The following is a 20,249-nucleotide window of genomic DNA, read 5'->3' as shown; positions in this document are numbered from 1 at the left end:
GAAAATGCCCAGCAATCGATCCGCCGCGCTGGCACTGCATGTAGAGGGCGCTCCTCTGTCACTGAGTTGGAAACAGAAAATAGCCTCTGCAGGCTGTTGATGTTTTCTACTTGTTGCGAGAAGATCCGAGTCGGGTGGTTTTGCAAAGGCGGGATGCGCCCACCCAGTCGCTGTCGCCTCATTTCCTCCAAAAGTGTCTATCAGTGAGTGACTGGGAGGGCAGGTGATGGAGTCCCTGGATGAGCACCAGTCAGCACAATTGCGAGATCTCGGCTGATAGCACGCTGCGGATAATGCCCATCAAGCGACACCTGCATCCCCCGCCTATTGCTGCACACCATGTGCAATGTGCGATGTCACTGCGCAATAGCGTCAACAGCCGTGGTTTAAATGTACTATTTCCCTTGTCGCAGTTGATCTATCCATATTCCCCCAGACGGAGCACTTCGGGGACGCCTTCACAGTCCTTCCTTCGGGTTAAAGGAAAATGCGCTGGCGGGCCAATGGCCTGAAACATCTCTCCTCCACGAATCCAACCAGTGCTAATAATGTCTGCATTTGCCACGCTCCTCACCACTGACTCATATCTCCAAGGCGCACTGGTGCTCGCTGCCTCGCTGCGCGCAACCAGCACCAAACATGCCATCATCTGTCTTGTCGCCGACGGCCAGCTCTCCAAGTCTACACTCGACCGCCTTGCAGGTGCCTTTGACCAGGTTGTGCCTGTGCCGCTCCTGGATACCCAAGACAAGCGCAGCCTGGCGCTTCTGGGCCGCCCGGATCTTGGCTCCACGGTGACCAAGCTTGGTGTCTGGGGGCTTACCAGCTATGAGCGCATCGCGTTCTTGGATGCCGACACACTGGTTCTGCAATCAATCGATGAGCTGCTGGATGGGCCAAAGGAGGAAGAGTATAGGCCAAACGGCGGAATGAGGAACCAGGGGCTGCTGGCCGCGGCGCCTGATCTCGGGTGGCCCGACTGCTTCAATTCGGGTGTGTTCGTTGCAAAGCCGGCAGAGCAGACGCACAAGGGCCTGCTCGACATGCTTATCACTCAAGGATCTTTCGATGGTAACGTATTGACGTGTATTATTTGGCGCTGCGCTACCCCCTCCCCAAAAGCGATGAACATTCATCCCCTCCCCAACGAGGATGCAGGTTTGGCGAGACTGATGCAATGCGCAATTGCTGGATACATGCATTTCGCCCGCACGCCATGTTCGATTGTTCACACATGCTCACCAAAAGGCCAATCACCACTCACATCTGCGGATCCCTTTTTTCCTCGGTTTTCTACCGCAAATCCTGCTTTTAGGCGGCGACCAGGGCCTTCTCAACGCGTATTTCGCCGACTGGAGCCGGGCAGACCCGACACGCCGCCTGCCCTTTGCGTTCAACACCACATCCACCAGCTTCTACACATACGCGCCCGCGTTCAGGCGTTTCTCGGACGACGTCCGGGTTGTGCATTTTATCGGCCCAAACAAGCCCTGGACATGGCTCCGCGCCGCCAACGGGTCCATTGACGCTGGCTCTGCCACCGACAACACAGAGCTGGTTGAGAAGTGGTGGAGTGTCCATGACCAGTATGTGGCGGAGTGGTCGCCTGAAAGAGAAGCATACGACAAGTGGCAGGCGTTTTCGGCCGAGGGATACCATCAGGATATCAGCAGCGAACAGACTGTGGACCTATCGTCATCTACCAGCACCGGGTCACACCATATGCTCGACAACGCGTGGAAGCGAAATGATAGACCGCCAGCTGATATTCGCGTCGATGCCTCCAGCACAGAGTGGGGTGCATTTGTCCCCGCCAGCGACTTTGTGCTGCCAAGGTCGGGCTCGTCCTCAAGGCGCTCGAGCAACGACAGGTTGGCAGCCATCGCCAATAAACACATAGTAATTAATGCTGTTGGAATCTAATAGTCTACATTGCTAGATTTTTGTAACAGGGTGTCGCTATGTTGGATCTAGAGCAGTGCTGTCGCTCGACTTTGCCATGTATGCCTTGATTGCCTCGATGGTCTGCATATCAGGCACCACTCCAGCCGCTCCCATCTCGCGCAGCATTTCAGCCATGTGCGTACGCTCGTCGGCAGCCATCAGCCGCCGCAGCAGCGCCGAGTACATCCAGGTTTCGCCCGTGCGCCCATGGCCATGCATGGCCTTGAGCAGCATCAGAGCCTCGCGGTATCGCCCGGCATCGGCGTAGTGCTGGATGACAACAGCAAAATGCATTGGCGTCCGCCTGACCTGCGACAGTCCACGGTACCGGTCGTCCTGAGCCCCTAGGTTCTGGCTCTTTGTTGTGTCCTCCAGCGCCCGGAACACGCTCAATGCCCCTTGCACGTCACCAGACTTGAGCCGGAGCCGGATCCACATTAGTGCTGTGACCTCGTCATGAACATGACCTTGGGCCAGCATATCACTAATCAGCTTCTCGGCGTACTCGGTCTTGCCGGCGTTTGCGCATGCTTGGAGCATGGTCGTGTAGGTGAACTTGTCCGGCGTGCACCCTTGGTACTGCATGTCGCCAAATAGCGACAGAACCTTGTCCAGACACGTATCATAGAACTGCTCGGTCACCTGCTGTCGGTAACCGGTATCGACAGCCATGCTTGTAGACGGCGCAAGCAGTGGCGGCGACAGGCCGACGTAGCAATGCATGAATGCGTTGATCAGCGGAGTATTGACCTGGATCCCTAGCGCCCTGACAGTGCTAGCTACCTCATCAATCCCTGCAATCGACCCGTACCGCGCACACCCACGTGCCACCGCAACATAGTGCTGGATGCTCTGCTGGTCGGAGCTCAAGGTTTTCAATAGCCCCAGACAGCGCTTGTACCCGCCCGGTGGCGACGACGACGCCAGTGCCAGCATGCAGCTGGTCAGCAGGTTAGGCGAAATCCCAATGCTGATCGCGCGGTAGATGTTCCGCTCCAGCGCCTCGATCAGGAACCGCGAACTAAACTTGCAGGGTGCTTTGGATCCCAGCCGGCCATTCGCGTCTGTCCATGTATCGACAATTGCTGAAATCGCCGCCTCGCAAACGCGCTTCCTTACTCTCACCCGCTGGTCGTAGAGAACCGTCAGGGCCTGGTCAGCAACGGCAGCGCGCCACGGCGACTCCTTGACGCTCATCAGAAGCACCATCATCATCTTGTTTGGATCCTCGCTGCAGTCGCCCACCACCTGCACCATGCGGCACATCGTCTGGACATCGTGCTCGCCCAGTGAATTAAGCACCCGCTTCCACATGCCGAGCGGCCGCCTGATCTTGACCAGTGCTCGGGTCACCCACTCAAAGTCCGCCATGCTGCGCTCCATGGCACACCGGCTGAAGAATTTCTCGGCAACATCGTCGGCGATCTGATCGAGCGTGTGCGTGCGAGAAAGGTACCGCAGGAAATTGGCCAGATCGGTCACCGTCGACTCCTGTGCAAGGTACCGGCAGTACAGGTTGATGGCGACCGTTGTCAGCGGGATGTTGTTTTGCACCACATGGCTGATCAGTGCCCGCGACCTGTCAGCCTGCTGGTGGTTGACATAGAACTCGATCAGCGTACTGTACGGCAGCTGTGCTCGCTTGATCGGCAGCTTAGCCAGCCTGTCGAAGACCTCGTGCGCTACTCTAATCCCGCTCTGCAGAATCACCAGCCGCATCATGCGCCGGAGCGTCTTATCGTCGATGCTAACCATGCTTAGGTCTGACTGCGATAGCCACTCGATGAGCTCCATGAACACTGGCATTGCCCTGCCTGGCTTGCTGCTGCTGATATACAGCTGAGTCGCTGTTGACAGCATGTCTATACTCCTTGGCATTCCCATCGCGCTGAATTGCTCGTATACCTGAATCGCTTTGTCGCGTCCCGAATGCAGCCAAATATGCCGCACAATATCGCGGAACAAACGAAACGACGGTGTAAACCCTTGCTTAACCATGTCCTCCACATAATTAATAAGAACCTCGGGGTTGCCTGCCACCGTGGGGCTATACATAGCCGCCTCCAATTTGGCGTTCTCCAGAGAATTGGTTGCGGGGAAGCCAGCAAAATCTACGATCTCGGTTACACGCCCCTGCTCCCCCACATGGCACAGCGCGCGAACAATATGAGGAACCAAGTCGGCCGAATCCTTGGCTGCCCGACTCAACACAGCCACTCTATCAGTGTCTCGCCGCCGCATCGCATTCAGCAGCAGCACTTTGCGTAGTTCGTTGTCTGGCTGAAGACTCAACAGCCGCAATCTCGACAAAAGCCCGTCAAACATCGAATCCTGGCCCGACTCGTGGTACCCCCTGAGCATACAAATGAAAAAGTCCATGCCAGGCGTGTACCCCCAGCTCTTCATGTCCGCAGTGACATCGCTGAGCACCATTGGTGCATTAGTCTCTGCCGACATGACACACGCAGTCGCAAGCGTGCAGAATGCACGGTACTCTGGCTTGATGTGCCGCGTCCGCATATCCTGGAACAGCTCAAATGCTCGGGCCGGATTCCTCATCAGCGTATACTCGGCCAGCAGAATACTGTACATACGTGGCGTCGCCTCGCCTCTAGATACCAGCTGATTAAAGATCTCGCGTCCCTCGCGCTGCCGCGAACCCCGGAACAGCGCGTAACACATGCTCCAGTCTATAGGTGCTTTGTTCGGGTACATTTCCGATCCGAGTGCGTCGACGTAGCACCTTTGTGAATCCGCAATTGATCCCAGTAGCGCGTATGTGCTGATCAGCACCGCATGCGGAGTGTGGAACAGTGCCGGGTATGTTTCTAAATCCCGCTCAACCTGCTTCAAGCACTGAATCCCAAAAATCGTCCCCATTGATCCACACATGTCGACCACACGGGTCATGTCAGTCTTTGTAATGTCCTCTAACCGATCGCCATCGACCAATGCCCGGTATGTTTTCCAAGTAGCCATCGGATCTGCCTTTGTCAAGAGCTGCAATCGCAGTTTCGCCAGATCTGGAGTTGCTGCGTCCCGGATCCCTTCAATAAGCGATACCAACTGCGGTTGTTGTGTAGGTCCAATGTGGGCTGCAGTGTCTGCAAATACTGGTGACTGATCCAGGGGAGTATGGTGGTGTCGCAAGTCCAGGCTTGCACATATCCGCTGCACCATGGCGACTTCGTCCTCAGTCAGGCTCCGGTGTCTATCTATGTTGCCCAAAATCTCCGACAGTCGCTGCAGCGCTCTCGTCGTGTCCTTATCTTGCACCATCAGCTCTATCAACATCCGCGCTGTTGTTGGTGACAAGGCTGATCTGCCAGTGCTATTATCGCCCGCGATTCGCCGGTACAGGCCCCACAGCGCCTCGCGCTGGATCGGCGATCCGGACTGCGCCAGCGAGCGCATGCTGTCTAACAACCGCCCTTCGCCTGTCTGTCTGTATCCAGTGCTATAACGAGCTGGCCTTGCCCGAAAGACGGCTTTTGGCAGCTGCCGGCGAACATGCTGCCATGGGGTCGCTAGCGGCATGCCAGAATTTCTCGTGAGTACTATGCGTAAAAGTAGTGAACCCGCACGGCCGCGAATTGTTTGTAATGTAGGTGAGCTGGGCGGCCGGCTGAAAGTGGAACCAGGGTTGAATTTGAGGATTACAAAAAGAAATTGGGCAAAAAAAAGGCGAAGACGGAGGTTGAGCCCGGACACCGCTATCTTGGCCATGCAAGTGCCTGGTGGAAATCGGTGTGCAAGCCCGGCTAATCCGATGATCGGTAACCAGCTGATCTGCAATCCAAGCCTTAGAGTCAGCTAGCTTGCCATCCTCGTGTGGATCCAAAGCATCTGCAGACTGTGTCTCTTGAAATTTGTGTAAGGGGAGGGCTGTCGGAGGCATATGGAGGCCTGGATGGAACCATGAGCGAATCCAAACAGGTACTATGAGCCGTCCAAGGGTGTTGCTATAGCCAACACCGGCGGATTGTTGACTCCAGTCGACTGATACAGCCTACCGCAGCAGGCCCAAGCAAAACGCTGGGCCAGAATGCGGCGATAAATCCCACAGAAATCGCTCACCAGGGAGCAGGGGCACTGGGCGTCGACCAGAAAATCCACCAGGACGTTGGCCATGATGTTGGAAAACGCTGTCTGCGGCGATACATTGCCACAATAATAACTGCGGCGCGGGGTGTTTCACCAAGTGTGATGTTTATGGTCGCCAGGGCAGGGCAGGTGGCAAATCGCTGCTGAGATACTGCCCTGGTGCCAGATCTTTGGAGGAAACCTACTGCGCGCGCTATGCCAGAGCGGCAGTAACATTTAGTATGCCGCCCTGCTGTCTTGAAGCATCTTCAGAGTCCTGTACGGTGTAGACAAAGCACCTCGTAACGCCTTGAAACACAAAGAAAATCGATTGCATCTGATGGTGAGCTGTTCGCATTCCCCAACAGCAGCTGGAGGATCATGATCGATTAAGGAAATCGAATCTAGTACGCAGGCTGTGACTGGGCCTGTCTGATCACGGCAGACAGTTCACAGCGATATCTGCTAGTGGCGGCGTGCTGGTGGCAACACCATACACACTTTACTATTCAGTTAAAAACATTAAAAATCACAAGATACGGAGAATGCCACGTATTTACTCAAGTCAGGATGAAGCTGCTCGCTGGCAGTATGCTTACACTGGAGATTTGGAATCGGTCCTGTCACTCTCCTTGGAAATCTTGCACTCAAGAAACCTGCTGTTGTGCTAATAAGGGGGTGTGGATAAGTTTGGATTTCAAAACTAAAGAAAAAGGAAAAGAGAAAGGAAAACTAGTAATGCCACGCATTAGCCTTTTTGAAGATTCCGTTGCAGTGCGACGTCTGACCTCATCAGTGAAACCGAGGTGGAAAGCTGTGATTGTAGTGGTCACAAGTCTCCGCTGGATATCTCCATTGGTTCAGCGCGAGAGCTGCTCTCGTTGTCGGTCGACTCGATAACTTCCATGGCATCATCATGGCAGTCATCGTCGACCGCGCAACACTGCCAATCAGGTTCTGAACCGCCTTGTCATGCCCTTTGCTGTTGATATCCGGCCCATCCCAGACGTCTGTTGCAACACTGCTGTGACCAATACTCGAATGGCCAAAATCAATGAGACGCAGAGTGTCGTCCTCATTTACAGCGATATTAAACTTGTTGATGTTGCTGTGGACAACACCTTTCGCATGCATGCAAGGCACAATTCTGTGCAGCTCATCACTGGCTCATTCGATCTTGTGGCACAGGCTTAGTCTGGGGCAGTGGCCATCAAGAATCCGCAGAATTTCCCATTTGCCACATTCTCTCTACACCGACTCGGTGATTGCAGACCCAAGTAGTTGATGAAGTAGATATTTGCGTATCCCCCACATATCCCTCATATACGATCAGCTGTGGCAGTTTTCTTGCGTCACTGGTATCACAGTAATAGTAAAATATCGAATCCTTGCCCAGGTGGCCCTGCTGGATGCTTCCGCAGGAGTTTCGCTAGGTGCCTCCGCAGGGATTCTCGCTGGGTATTGCAGCAGAGGTCCCGCTAGATGCCTCTGCAGGATTATCCGCAGGTGATTCCTTTTGTGACTCAGTCCTTTATGACCAGTGAACTTTGATATCATACATTATGACTACGAACCCATCCGTGCCATCACAATTCCAGTCAGCGCTGCATAGCATTTGCAAGCTAATGTGCAGCGCTTTTCTTGAGCTCATCTCTGATCCTTGCCTGACGCTAGGGGTGCCACAGGGCACGCTGAGTACATTTCTTGAAGAGCTGATTCGTCAAATTGTCGATCCTGCATTGAAGCCGGGCAAACATAGAGTGTGTCATTTCTGCGACAGAGAGCAGCTGTGCAAGGGACTCAATGCGCTTATCATCAAGCTTCAGGACAAGGCTGACCAGACTGGTATGCTTTATCATTGACACAGCTTATTTTGTGGGGCCTCTCGGAGCGTGTGCCCAACGTGCCACCAGCCGGTGTTAACAAGAGTTGCCAGGGGTTCGGCGATATGACGATGTAAGTTCTCTACCAGATGTCCAAGTCTCTGCCCAACAACACTGAACACTAAACACCAATTTTGCTGTGCCATGTTTATGAAGCAGATGCTGACATGTACTGTGGAATTCCCAATCAATGTTTCAGTAACCTTTGTGAAAATGCATATTCGACAAGCTGCGTAGCAGACCAGGGTCAAGATGATACAAGCATAAAAGCAACTGTCTGTTACAGGTTCGTGATTGCCACTATCCATAGTGCAAAATGCAAAGAATTCGAGTAGAAATATCAGAAATACCTGGAAATATGTAATGGATACCTGCCAAAGTATTTCCATCATTAACATTGCTACAATACAATGACATGGCAAATATGAAGCACAGTTTCACGCTAGGTAATACATGCTTAGATATAAAGTGCTTGTAATCGCCTTTGGTGATGGTTGTAACCCAATGAAACAGAAACTTCAGCAAGCTAACCCAATGTGCTGAATTTAAGATCACTACCCTTATCTGGACCAAATTTAGGTCTAGCTATATCACTGAGACAAAGCATGTTCAACGAGTTATTAGAGATCATATTAGGCGAATTCCTAGCTAGTACCTATTAGCAAAGAATAATGTTTACAAAAGTGATACGGAAACTAAATACACCAACTTTGTCCTCAGTTTCTCTGAGTTTCTATATAGTCTTTTCGACTCGTCCACACTCTGCACCCAACTAGCAGGCGCATTTCACCAAGTGCCCCTACAATGTGATTTCCATAAATGTGTTTCCTTTCTCCTTCAGTCATAAGAGTAGTATAGTGCATCTATGAATTGTCATTTCAGTAATTGTTTTATTTGTCACGCTGCTTATTAAATTAGTAAAAAAACATTCTGGCATATCCTTCTTCAGAAATTTGCAGTATATATCGACCTTAAGAGTTTTATCTTCATAGTTGCTGGTTCTTACATTAGCATTGGCAACCAGCAGTTTGTACAGTCATGATACGATGGTGTATATATATCGCAGCTGTCTAGAGTGCACACTAGCCATGCTAAAAGCACCCTTCACATAAATAGGGTTGTGACTATAAAAGTATCGTGTAGATGCTGCAATACCTCAGAGGTTATCCATGTTAATTACAAGAAGGCTATTTCATAAGATTCATTTGGTGCTTATGATTGCAATAATCTAACAAGCCATTACAGAAAGGATAACTGATGCTACATATAGCCAATTACAAACTGCATTAGTACAAAATAAACTGGCAACTTGAGGTTTGAGGATTGCAATTTCATGTTGTAAGGTTCAGATACTTTGGCACAGTTTACCATCTATTAACGTTGCACCTTTGCAATGAAAACATTAGTCTAACAGAAGGACATTCGATTATTTCTCCTCATCCTTTTCTTATCCTCGATTCTTTCTTTTATTCTCAGATCGGTCCAGTCATCGGTCTGGCTCTCTCTCCTCTTTTTCTTACTTGCTCACTACTATTTCTTTAAGACTGCCTTGATCTGTCTTTTCCCAATATATTCTCTTTACTTGGGTGCTACAGCCCGACCCAACTCGAGTAACTCACAGTATGGTGATATGGCATAGGCAGGGCTAGTATTGCTGTCAGTGCGCCTTCTCTTCAGCGGTGGAAGCACATTGTTGCTGATGTTGCCGTAAGATTGGCTATTGATGTGGGTGTTGCTGACCGAGGGCATATTAATTCTGGCAGTGCTAGTTGAAGGCGTGGTGGTTGCCTTGTGGGTAATTGCCGGTAAAATAGATCTCTGCACAGCAGCTGGCATAGCACGCTGGATCCTGATTGGGCTAATTCCAACATCCATGTGGCTCATGGAGTTGCACCAGATCCGTAGGTGCTGCAAGCGAGGCAGCATCCATAGGATATCCACGGTATCGTCAACAGTAACTGTATGCAGCGTGATGTAAAAGATACGGAGGTTGTACAGGCGGATATTGTCGGGCACTACATAACGCGCACCGATAACGTACAGTTCCTCGACATCAGAGTCGGCGGTGAACAAATGCACGGTTTCTTCCTTAATCGTATTAGCTATTCTGTTACCACTAGGGATACCGGCAGCAATAGTCGCTGATCTGGCGTGCTGGATCACGTTCGCGGTGACACGGTGGAGTTCCCTGTAGTTCTCTGCAATCCGCAACGTAGAAAGCGCTGGCGAGCCGAACAGTGTGTAGAGATCGGTGTATATCTGCGTAGAATCTCCGACTGATAAGTCCCTGAGCTTCAGAAAAGCGAGGTTACTGAGATTGACAGTGCCAGTCAAACCAGGGTCAGATTTGCTCCATACCGGATCATCACTAATTGTTGTGATCGTTAATGACGCCAAGTTTTCGGTGGGAAGAGGCGGCATCGACATGTCAGTTAGAGGGTACATTGCGTAATAGTCCATACGGAGATTTCGGGTATTGTTTCCAAGCACTGGGAATTCTTCTTCTGGGAATGGCGGCATGAGCTCTACGTCAGTGGCCTGTGCCAGATACTGGAGCTGCAGCTCCGAGCACAGTCTGAGAAGTCCGAAAACATAGTCTCCATCGGCGCCGTGTTCTGCCCATTCTCCAGTCAGCTCGCAGAACTTCAGAGACTTGACGTTTCGCAGGTGGGTTCTGAAGAGGAGGCATGTGTCACGGATAATCGCGCGCTGTTCGTCAGGCGACTGGAGTGTGCTACCGGCGAAGAAGCCAAGCCCATGAACCTCGACAATTTCAACTGAAGTCCACACAGCTGAACCGAACTGGAGCTACTGCAGGATCTCCACCAACTTGAGTGGGCACTGAACGGCATTCCGCATAACTATTTGAAGGCATCGCGTCTCCTCTGCCTTGCCAGCACGCAGACATTCAGGTATGTTGGAATACCAATTGTGGCTCATCACTTGTGTTGGTGGAGTGATACTCGGGTCATACTGAGGGGTACGTGGGATATAGACTGTCTTGTAGAGTAGCTGCTGGACAGCCCTGTAGAAGTTGCTATTGAGGGCTGCTATAGACTGCAGCCAGCGGTATCCGCTGCCGCCTGGAGTTTTGGTGAATTTCTCCCCTGCAAGCAGCGATAGAATAGGTATGAGGATGTCTGGTGAGAGACTGTTCGCGCTCGCCAGCTTGCTGGTGTTCATGGTATTTAATTGATAAATAGTTCTGCTCTGGTGCAAAAGTGGATGGAGTTTACTAAGATGATGTAAAAAGTTTGCAAAGAAAAGTGTTGTGAAGAAAAAAACCACGTTGCCTGTTGGTTGCCTATTTATCCCTGAGGTTTGAAATAGAGAATTTCTGGGTATCTCCACACAAATTACATAGGTTTTTGCTTCCCTCATTATGAAAAGTGGGCATCATCTATACTGCCACCCAATATATTCCACAAATACTCGCCAAAACGGCCACCATATCAACCTTCTTTTTCCTAATTTGCATGTTGGCAGGCGTAGTGATGCTCACAAGACATGAAAAAGCAAGTCTAAAAGGAGATTGGCAAGCCATGGCAGCTGGGACAATGGGTGCCAGCCTGCAAGCAAGCGATGCATGTCATCCCCTATGTTGCTTCTCCGCTCTCTCGCTCTCGCTGACCCAGGTTGCCTTGACAGGAACACATTCGTTCATGAACAGCACATTTAATTGATTTTTCTCGGCGCTCTTGGCTTTGGAAATCGCCTGTCCATTTTTGACACAGCCTACCAGCCATATGTCTTTGCTGTTTTGGCGCTGTCTATTGCGGTGCTGCATATAGCCCGATGACAGAGCATTGTTTACATTTGGTAATAGCTTGGCCACCCGGCAGCCACCTAATGTTCGGGAATGATTCATCTTAAGCAAGCAGCTGGTAAAATAATACAGGTCTAAGGCTGAACATCCTGCCATCTGTAATGTTGAATAGTATAGTCTCTAAATACTCGAAGGGGATTGTCATATGAACCCTGCCGCTCAACCACCAAGTAGAGCACGCTCAGTTAAATAATCAGGGCTCTTTTCGTATGGTTCATCCTTGGCGTATCACACCTTCTGCCATACAAAGCTGCAGGAATAAGGGTGCCTCTTGGCGGAAAATGAAGCAGCAACTGCTGGACAAGCCAGCATTCAGCCACAGAAGCTGTGCCCAGGATGACGAACGCTGGCCTCTCAACTCTTTGCCATAGCCGACATTGCAATGTCAATCTCGGTGTGCAAAAGGGATGGGGTGGCCAGCTATGCCACAGCAAAAATAGCAAGTCCAAAGTCCCGGCCGTACTCTGGCAGAGGGCAACAGGCATGCATTCGCAGTTGAGGGAGACAACAACATTTGTAAGGGAATCATAGTCATGTATGAACATTGAATTTGCTTTCTGGGTGTGGCCTGAACTGCCTTTGTCCTAGGCAGCAAGGAAGGAGAAGTAGCCGTGAACAGGAGGACAAGTGATAGAAAACTAGCGACACTTCTAGCACGGCCATCTACAGTCCGCCACTCAGCAGGCATGTTGGTATGGAGTCTTGGCCACATTATGCATGCCCTACATAGAGAGTTGGGTTAGCTTGTACATTTGCGCTGGATCCACACACTAGAATGTGAGTGGTAGCTTAGTGGCGTTGCCAGGGCAACATGGTGCTGAGCAATCAGCCAGTAATGCCTTCACACGCTGGTACAAGGTCTGCGGAGGGATCATGGAGGGTAGCTTGTGTCCGAACTGGAGCATGGTTCTGGTGGAGCATACACAGAAATGAGACTCGCTGAGGGGTCGGGTTTGATTGCTGCGGGTTAATAGGGCTAAGGCTGGTTACCGCCCTGACTGTGCTGGTCAGCTCTAGAACACCTCTTTTTAAAGCGCATTTCACGCTTCCGGCCCTCACTCTCCATACCTATTTTCTGGGCGCATTCAGCACTATGTTACAAACGCTCAGGCATCTTTGGGCAAAGTAGACCTCGCTGAGCGCGGTCAGCTGTGAGAAGGGCCTTCACTCCCCTGTGCCACTGGCGCTAAAAGCCAAAAGCATAGTGTGGGCACTCCTTCCTGATGAGGCGTTATTGTTGTCTCGGCTGCGGTTCGGCTCGGTTCACAGGACCGCCTCAGTGAGAGATGAAATCCGACTTTGGCCACTTGTGGACTAGCATTTGCTAGAAAGTTGGCTTGAGGTTTTTAGAAACTCGTAGAACTTTTTTATTTTCTGGGCCAGCCCCTCCTCCTCATCATTTTAGGCGTCAACACCGCATAAAAGGGAAGGCTGCTGCTTGGGCACACCTCTGCTCCACTCGCAAAATTTTCTTCCTCATTTTTTATTCACCCACCCGTACATTTTTTCTAACCAGCCATGTCTGAGACCTTCAACTTCCAGGCTGAGATCTCTCAGCTGATGAGCCTCATCGTCAACGCTGTCTACCAGAACAAGGAAATTTTCCTGCGTGAGCTCATCTCGAACGCCAGCGATGCCCTGGACAAGATCCGCTACCAGTCGCTGACTGACCCGTCGGTCCTGGACACCGGCAAGGAGCTCAAGATCACGATTATCCCGGACGCCGCCAACAAGGTCCTGGTCATCCGCGATAGCGGTATCGGTATGACCAAGGCCGACCTCATCAACAACCTGGGAACCATTGCCAAGTCGGGCACCAAGGCCTTCATGGAGATGGTCCAGGAGACCAAGGACGCGTCGATGATCGGTCAGTTCGGTGTCGGTTTCTACTCGGCATACCTGGTCGCCGACGAGGTCGAGGTTATTTCGAAGCACAACGACGACGAGCAGTACATCTGGCGCTCGAGCGCGGGACAGAACTTCACTGTCACCCGCGACACTGTCAACGAGCCTCTGGGCCGCGGTACCGAGATCCGCCTGCACCTCAAGGAGGACCAGGGCGAGTACCTCGAGGAGCGCCGCATCAAGGAGGTCGTGAAGAAGCACTCCGAGTTCATCTCGTACCCCATCCACCTCATCTTCCAGAAGGAGGTCGAGAAGGAGGTGCCCGTCGACGACGCCGAGGAGGTTGACGCCGACGAGGAGAAGGACGAGGGCAAGGCCAAGATTGAGGAGGTCGAGGACGACGACGAGGCTGAGAAGAAGCCCAAGACCAAGAAGGTCAAGGAGAACGAGACGGTCGACGAGGAGCTGAACCAGACCAAGCCCATCTGGACCCGCAACCCCGACACGATCGAGAAGGACGAGTACAACGCGTTCTACAAGTCGCTGACCAACGACTGGGAGGACCCGCTCGCCGTCAAGCACTTCTCGGTTGAGGGCCAGCTCGAGTTCCGCTCGATCCTGTTCACCCCGTGCCGCGCGCCGTTCGACATGTTTGAGGGCAAGAAGAAGCGCAACAACATCAAGCTGTACGTGCGCCGCGTGTTCATCATGGACGACTGCGAGGAGCTGATCCCCGAGTGGCTCAGCTTTGTCAAGGGTATCGTCGATTCGGAGGACCTGCCGCTCAACCTGTCGCGTGAGGTGCTGCAGCAGAACAAGATCCTGAAGGTCATCCGCAAGAACCTGGTCAAGAAGTGCATTGACATGTTCAACGAGATCGCCGAGGACAAGGACAACTTCAACAAGTTCTACGAGGCGTTCAGCAAGAACATCAAGCTGGGTATCCACGAGGACTCGCAGAACCGCGCCAAGCTGGCCGAGTTCCTGCGCTACTACTCGACCAAGTCGACCGACGAGCCCACCTCGCTCAAGGACTACGTCACCCGCATGCCCGAGAAGCAGAAGTACATCTACTACATCACCGGCGAGTCGCGCCAGGCGGTCGAGAGCTCGCCGTTCCTGGAGGTGCTGAAGCGCAAGGGCTACGAGGTCCTGTTCCTGGTCGACCCGATCGACGAGTACTCTGTCCAGCAGCTCAAGGACTACGAGGGCAAGGAGCTCAAGTCGGTCACCAAGGAGGGCCTGGAGCTCGAGGATGACGAGGAGGAGAAGAAGCGCTTCGAGGAGCAGAAGAAGGAGCTCGAGCCGCTGTGCTCGACCATCAAGGAGATCCTTGGCGAGAAGGTCGAGAAGGTCATTGTCACCGACATGATCTCGGAGTCGCCGTGCGTCATCCTGACCGGCCAGTTCGGCTGGACGGCCAACATGGAGCGCATCATGAAGTCGCAGGCCCTGCGTGACTCGGGCGGCATGTCGGCGTACATGGCCTCGAAGCGCACTCTGGGCATCCAGCCGACCCACCCCATCATCCGCGAGCTCAAGACCAAGGTCGAGGCTGACAAGAACGACAAGACGGTCCGCGACCTGGTCCAGCTCATGTTCGAGTCGTCGCTGCTGGCCTCGGGCTTCTCGCTTGAGGACCCGTCGCAGTTCTCGAACCGCATCTACCGCATGATCAAGCTCGGCCTCAGCCTCGACGATGACGAGGAGGCCGTTGCCGGCGAGGGCACCGACGCTCCTGCTCTGGAGGAGGTGACCGAGTCGAACATGGAGGAGATCGACTAAACTGCCCAAAACGCCTTTCTTACATTATCCCTTGATGTCTTCTAAAAATAGTATCTCGATATCTGGCAGCGATGGTGCATCATGTCCCGGTTAGAACAGCCGGCTACCTGCTGGTCACTTGCGATGCTGGCGCAAAGCTGGCATGCCTTCCCTCAACTACCAAGCAGAAAGGATAATTGCCGTCTTGCTGAAAAAATTTCAGTCTATTAATAGGGCAGTGTCTAGAGCTCTGCTCCCAGGCGTATGCGCCTTCGACGTCACAGCTTGCTGCTGCCGGCGACAGCGGCGGCGGCGACGATGGCAGAGCGATCTGGTGACAGCACGCAGTTGAGGTGCTTTCTCGCGCGCCCTCTCCTCTTTTCTCTTCTCCACGTTAAACCATTCTGCCTTATTTTCTATTCCAGTCGCTTCTCTCGCCAAGAGCATTCTAAAATTCAAATGAACAGCCGCAAAAAGCACAGATACAGCATTTTCTCAGACAAGGACCTGCGGGTCGTCAAGGTAAGTTGTCACTGGCGCTTTGCGGTGGGTGGGAACCGGACCCTGACACGCGGCAGCCACGCTAACATCCCTGTAATAGGACAGGTACATCGACCCGCGAGTGGATGTGACGGCAGTGACGTCTGAGCCGACGCAGAAGCTGCTGGCAGTCGGCTACAGCAACGGCAGCATCAAGCTGTTCTCCCCCAAATACCCGTCGGCCAGCCGCCTGCAGACAAAGCGCACTGACGGAATCCAATTCCTCTGCTTTGTGCCAAACACACCGGCGCTGGCGGCCATCGACACCCAGGGCGTCCTGTGGGCATTCGACACAGACACGCTGAGCGTGTGCTACGCGTACAAGCTGCCGAGCCTGCCCACAGCCATGTCGGTTCTGCAGGGCACGGGCTGGCTGATGGTGGGCAGCGAGAACGGGCGCGTGTACTTTGTGGATCTGGCCAACGGCAAGAAATCCGACTACTCGATTGCCTGCTATGCGCTGTCGCCCAACATCCCCGTGGCCAGCGTCGAGTCGCACCCGCTTGACAGCGACCGCATCCTGGTTGCGTATGCGGATGGCGGGTGCATCGTGTGGGAGCTGCGGGGGTTTGAGGCAAGCGAGAAGGAGTCGATCAAGGAGGGGTTTGTTTTTGACCACCCCAGCAGCCTGAAGCGCTCGGTGCGTGTGCCGTCGGGCATCATGGAGCCGGGCTCGTCGGCGATGCCGCGGGTGGGCAGCGTGCAGCTGGTGGAGCCGCGGTTGACGGGTGCCAGCTGGGCGCCGTCTGGCAGCCAGTTTGCAGCAGTGTACGACAACGGCGTCGTGTGTGTGTTCAGCATCGGCGACGGGCCGCAGCCGGCGGTGGCGCGAACGATCGAGCACGCTGATATCCTGGCCGGTCAGATCAGCAACCGGGACATCAGCGCTCCTCTGCGGTGTCTGGGTAACGTGCGGTGGTGCACCCACGCCCACCTGAACCAGTCGTTCCTGGTGGTGTGCTCGGGGTCGTCGGTCACGTTCAAGCAGCTCGTGCATACCCTGGCCACGGGCGACCAGGCTGGCCACATCAAGAGTGGGCGTGATGTGCGGCCCCTTGAGCGCTACGAGATCGACTCGTCGATGATGGCATTGGCACCGCTGCCGCTGCGGTCGCCATGGCGCAGCGGTAATGACGGCGTCCATGGCCTTGCCATTACTATTGGGCGGCCCAGCGCTGTGCGCGTGCTGACCGTCGACTCGGCCCTGCGGATTGCTCGGTCAACCAGGCTGCCGGGCGAGCTCTCATGGTGCTCGACGCCTGCAACGGTCGCGCGTAGTGCCAAGGGCACGCTCAACCTGTCCCTGTTTGATGCGCTGCCAAACACCATTGGCGACGGTCTGTTTGGACCGGATGGCGGCGCGTCGGAGCGCGGACTGTCGCCAGGCGACATGACCAATGGGCTGAGCCAGCTTTTATGCTGTGCTGACACGTCTGGGCATGTGTCGCTGTGGTGCTCGTACTCGCACGACCTCGAGCGATGCATTGGGGTGTGCATGAACTACAAGTACGTGGCGAGGCTGCTGGGCATCGAAGGTGAGATCACGTCGATGGATCTATACGCAAGCAGCGGAATGTTGGCCGTGGGTACTGGTAGCGGCGAGACGCTACTGTGTGTGATTACTGAGGATCCGCGCATCGTGCTGTCAAAGAAGCAAACGCCGCTCGAGGAGCTGCGGGAGCTATCGCTGGTGTACTACCTGGATGCACAAGTCATGATTGATCAGGCCATGAAGGCCAGCATCCAGGAAGAAGACGAGGAGGAGCTGCAGCTGACCACCGATGAGACAGTGTCGCCGTCGGAGACTGTGTCCAAGCCGTCTGATACTAGCGAAGGGTCTATGAAAGAAAACGACAGGGCGTGCAAAGAGCAAGATGAGGCCCTTGACCAGCAAGACAAGGCGCAGGAGCCCGATGGAGGTACCCAAGAGCTAATTGATATCCCGCTTTCGCCTGCGAGTTCCAAGCACAGCTCCACCACCAGCTCTCGCCGTAGCTCCAGGCGCAGCTCGCTCTTGAACAGCGCCACCGGGCTGGGCTCGCGCATGACCCTGCATGTCCGGCAGCGGTCCGGGTCCCTGCACGAGGGCCGACTCACCCGCCGCCTGTCAAAGTTTGTTGGCCGCCACACCTCCCTCCCTGGCGAACTGCCTGAAGAGGACAAACTCGCTGGAATTGTTGCTGCCGGACTTGGCGCTGTTGACGAGTCGCAGGAGCTGGGCAGCGGTCTGGCGGCTGCAATGGGAATGCCGTCGCGGCCCATGGTGATTGACAGCACGGTTTGGGCAGCACGGCGCACCAGGATCAACACGGAGATGTCAGAAATGGTCCATGGGCTGCGGTTCTCGGCGACTGAGCGCGAGATGGTGTCTGACATTGGGTTGCCAAACAAGCCAACCAGAGCAAACATGCCGAATAGCCCATTGGGATCGGACGACTCGCCCATGTCGCCTGGGCTGGAGCAACAGACGCCGGTGATTCTGCCGTTCATGCTTGCGCGGTTCCACAAGCGGCGCATCATCGATGTCATCGCTGGCTACGATGGTGTCGTGGCAGTTATATACGAAGGCGGGGTCGTGGTAGTTGTCGACTGCGTGAATCAAGCTGTGCTTCTGGCGGACAACCTGAATTTCGAGCCACAGGCAGACCAAAATGTGCGCGATATCTTTGGCATGGCCAACCTGGGCAAAAAGACAACCAAGATCCCAGAGCATATCACTGCCGCCAATATTGTGCGGCTGCCGGTCCGCGCCAGCGGCAGCAAGGAGGCGGCGGGCAGCTCAGGTGCTGGGAGCGACGATCATCTGATTATTGGCACATCGCGCGGCAACGTGTCGCTTTACTCAATCTACGGCACGCTGCCGCCGCAGGCCAAGCAGTGGGCGGGTAGTGGTGAGATCATCTACCTGGAGGTCGCAAGCCTGGAGCCGTCTGTTCTGGAGGAGGACCCAGAGCTGCCACCCCACCTGCTGATTGTGGCCACGCGCAAGCAGATCACGAGCCATGCAGGCTTCACATCGCTGCCCCTGGCGACGCATTCGGCGCCAGTCGGCAGCCAGTTCGTCAAGGTGCGTGCAGTCAAGCTGCACACGGGCTGGCACGGGCTTGTGGCCATCGACAGCCACGGCAATGCGTCACTTCTGTCAATCCACAATCTGAGCTGCGATGCCACGCATGCAATCCCGGGCGCCAAGGAGATGATCGGCAGCTGTGATATCCAAATCAACTCGCACGGACACATTTCGTTGCTTGGCCCGCATGCGCTGCTGCTGCAGGCATCGGTGGTGGATGGGTTCAGTGTTGGTGCCGGGTTTGACGATTCTACTGGCCGCTCGATGTTCGACCAGACTGCCAAGGCCCCAGAGCGGCCGGTGCGGCCAGCATCGCTGGCGTCATGGTTTGGTAGCATGGTGGCCACGCCTAAAACCCCTGAGGAGGTCAGCGGAATGCTCGACAGCCACCACCGCGACTTGCTGCGGATGGGCGGCACTCAGCCCGGTGCCCGTCTGCACAAGCCCCCAGCGGCCCTAGGCCGCACATCTACTGTGCACTCGGCCAGCGGTCGACCAGCAGGTAATCGCAAAGGGCTGGGCCGGTCAGCAACGATACACGGAGCGACAGACACGGCAGGGTTCTCGCAGACGCGCAATATGATGGAGAAGCGCGGACAGATGCTGGAGGATTTGGGGCAGAAGATGGAGCGGAACGCGCAGCAGTCAGCAAGCTTCCTGCAGGAAATCAAGGCGTACAATGCGCAGCAGGAGGCTAACAAGAAGAAGCGGTTTGGGCTGTTCTGAAAGCTTTATATTTAAAAGTGCTTAATATGACATCATTAGGTGGCGACTGCAATAGCCTCATTGAATTGTTCTGTTCTGTAATTCCGGGCTACAGTCATTGGCTATATGATTGGTGACGACGCCTGGCCCGGCTGCCACGCAATACACACAATGTATCTTTTGTCGACAGCGATACAGTATTAGATGTGTACGTATGCTTGCCTCTCGTTCTAGTTTTCCGTTGTAGGTATAGGCTTCAAGACCTCTCCCAACCTAGGCTGGGCACACCAAGTGCCAGCAGTGGACACAGTACCACTAGTGAATGCTTGTATCTGACCCGGCTGCATGGTGGGTTTAGCTCGCTGTCCCAACCACTTCGGCGGTTGGCGAGTTGCATGTTGAAACTAATTGGCACACATGCGCACATATCATGCCAAATACTATTGCTTGGATTTCCGCATGTTGGGCAGATGACTAGTTGGCTAGTAGATGGAAGGATGTGATTCATCTGGAAAGTCATGCATTCACACGACGGCAGGACATGGCAATCAACCCCGGGTCAGTGCGCTTGTCGGCTGTGTGTGGCAGG

The 20,249-nt window shown here is 54.0% G+C and overlaps 6 protein-coding genes across 6 annotated transcripts; 3 read left to right on the top strand and 3 right to left on the bottom strand.

The window, feature by feature from the left end:
• Positions 1 to 415: 415 nt before the first annotated feature.
• Positions 416 to 1,900, top strand: DL89DRAFT_283587 (nucleotide-diphospho-sugar transferase; the record flags this gene model as incomplete). Its single annotated transcript, XM_040889743.1, has 3 exons — positions 416 to 1,158; positions 1,316 to 1,798; positions 1,836 to 1,900. The coding sequence occupies exons 1-3, from the start codon at positions 549 to 551 to the stop codon at positions 1,898 to 1,900; spliced, it is 1,158 nt and encodes a 385-aa protein (XP_040743599.1). The 5' UTR covers positions 416 to 548.
• On the bottom strand, positions 1,856 to 6,134 carry DL89DRAFT_149910 (uncharacterized protein). The gene has a single exon (XM_040883525.1). The coding sequence runs from the start codon at positions 5,668 to 5,670 to the stop codon at positions 1,960 to 1,962; it is 3,711 nt and encodes a 1,236-aa protein (XP_040743598.1). The 5' UTR covers positions 5,671 to 6,134; the 3' UTR covers positions 1,856 to 1,959.
• A 685-nt stretch (positions 6,135 to 6,819) lies between these two features.
• On the bottom strand, positions 6,820 to 7,161 carry DL89DRAFT_257257 (uncharacterized protein; the record flags this gene model as incomplete). Its single annotated transcript, XM_040885513.1, has 1 exon — positions 6,820 to 7,161. The coding sequence occupies one exon, from the start codon at positions 7,159 to 7,161 to the stop codon at positions 6,820 to 6,822; it is 342 nt and encodes a 113-aa protein (XP_040743597.1).
• Positions 7,162 to 9,488: 2,327 nt separating this feature from the next.
• DL89DRAFT_316187 (uncharacterized protein) lies at positions 9,489 to 11,093 on the bottom strand (the record flags this gene model as incomplete). Its single annotated transcript, XM_040891055.1, has 2 exons — positions 9,489 to 10,712; positions 10,737 to 11,093. The coding sequence occupies 2 exons, from the start codon at positions 11,091 to 11,093 to the stop codon at positions 9,489 to 9,491; spliced, it is 1,581 nt and encodes a 526-aa protein (XP_040743596.1).
• A 1,984-nt stretch (positions 11,094 to 13,077) lies between these two features.
• On the top strand, positions 13,078 to 15,488 carry DL89DRAFT_149271 (hsp83-like protein). Its single transcript, XM_040883520.1, has one exon. It carries the CDS (start codon positions 13,255 to 13,257, stop codon positions 15,364 to 15,366), a length of 2,112 nt encoding a protein of 703 aa, XP_040743595.1. The 5' UTR covers positions 13,078 to 13,254; the 3' UTR covers positions 15,367 to 15,488.
• On the top strand, positions 15,171 to 19,930 carry DL89DRAFT_149562 (WD40 repeat-like protein). The gene is made up of 2 exons (XM_040883521.1): positions 15,171 to 15,867; positions 15,947 to 19,930. The coding sequence occupies exons 1-2, from the start codon at positions 15,610 to 15,612 to the stop codon at positions 19,679 to 19,681; spliced, it is 3,993 nt and encodes a 1,330-aa protein (XP_040743594.1). The 5' UTR covers positions 15,171 to 15,609; the 3' UTR covers positions 19,682 to 19,930.
• Positions 19,931 to 20,249: the final 319 nt, after the last annotated feature.

Source organism: Linderina pennispora (genome assembly GCF_002104995.1).
Source record: "Linderina pennispora strain ATCC 12442 chromosome Unknown DL89scaffold_6, whole genome shotgun sequence".
Classification (NCBI taxonomy): domain Eukaryota; kingdom Fungi; phylum Kickxellomycota; class Kickxellomycetes; order Kickxellales; family Kickxellaceae; genus Linderina; species Linderina pennispora.
Note: the sequence above shows the minus strand (reverse complement) of the source record. Positions and strands in the feature narration are given on the sequence as shown.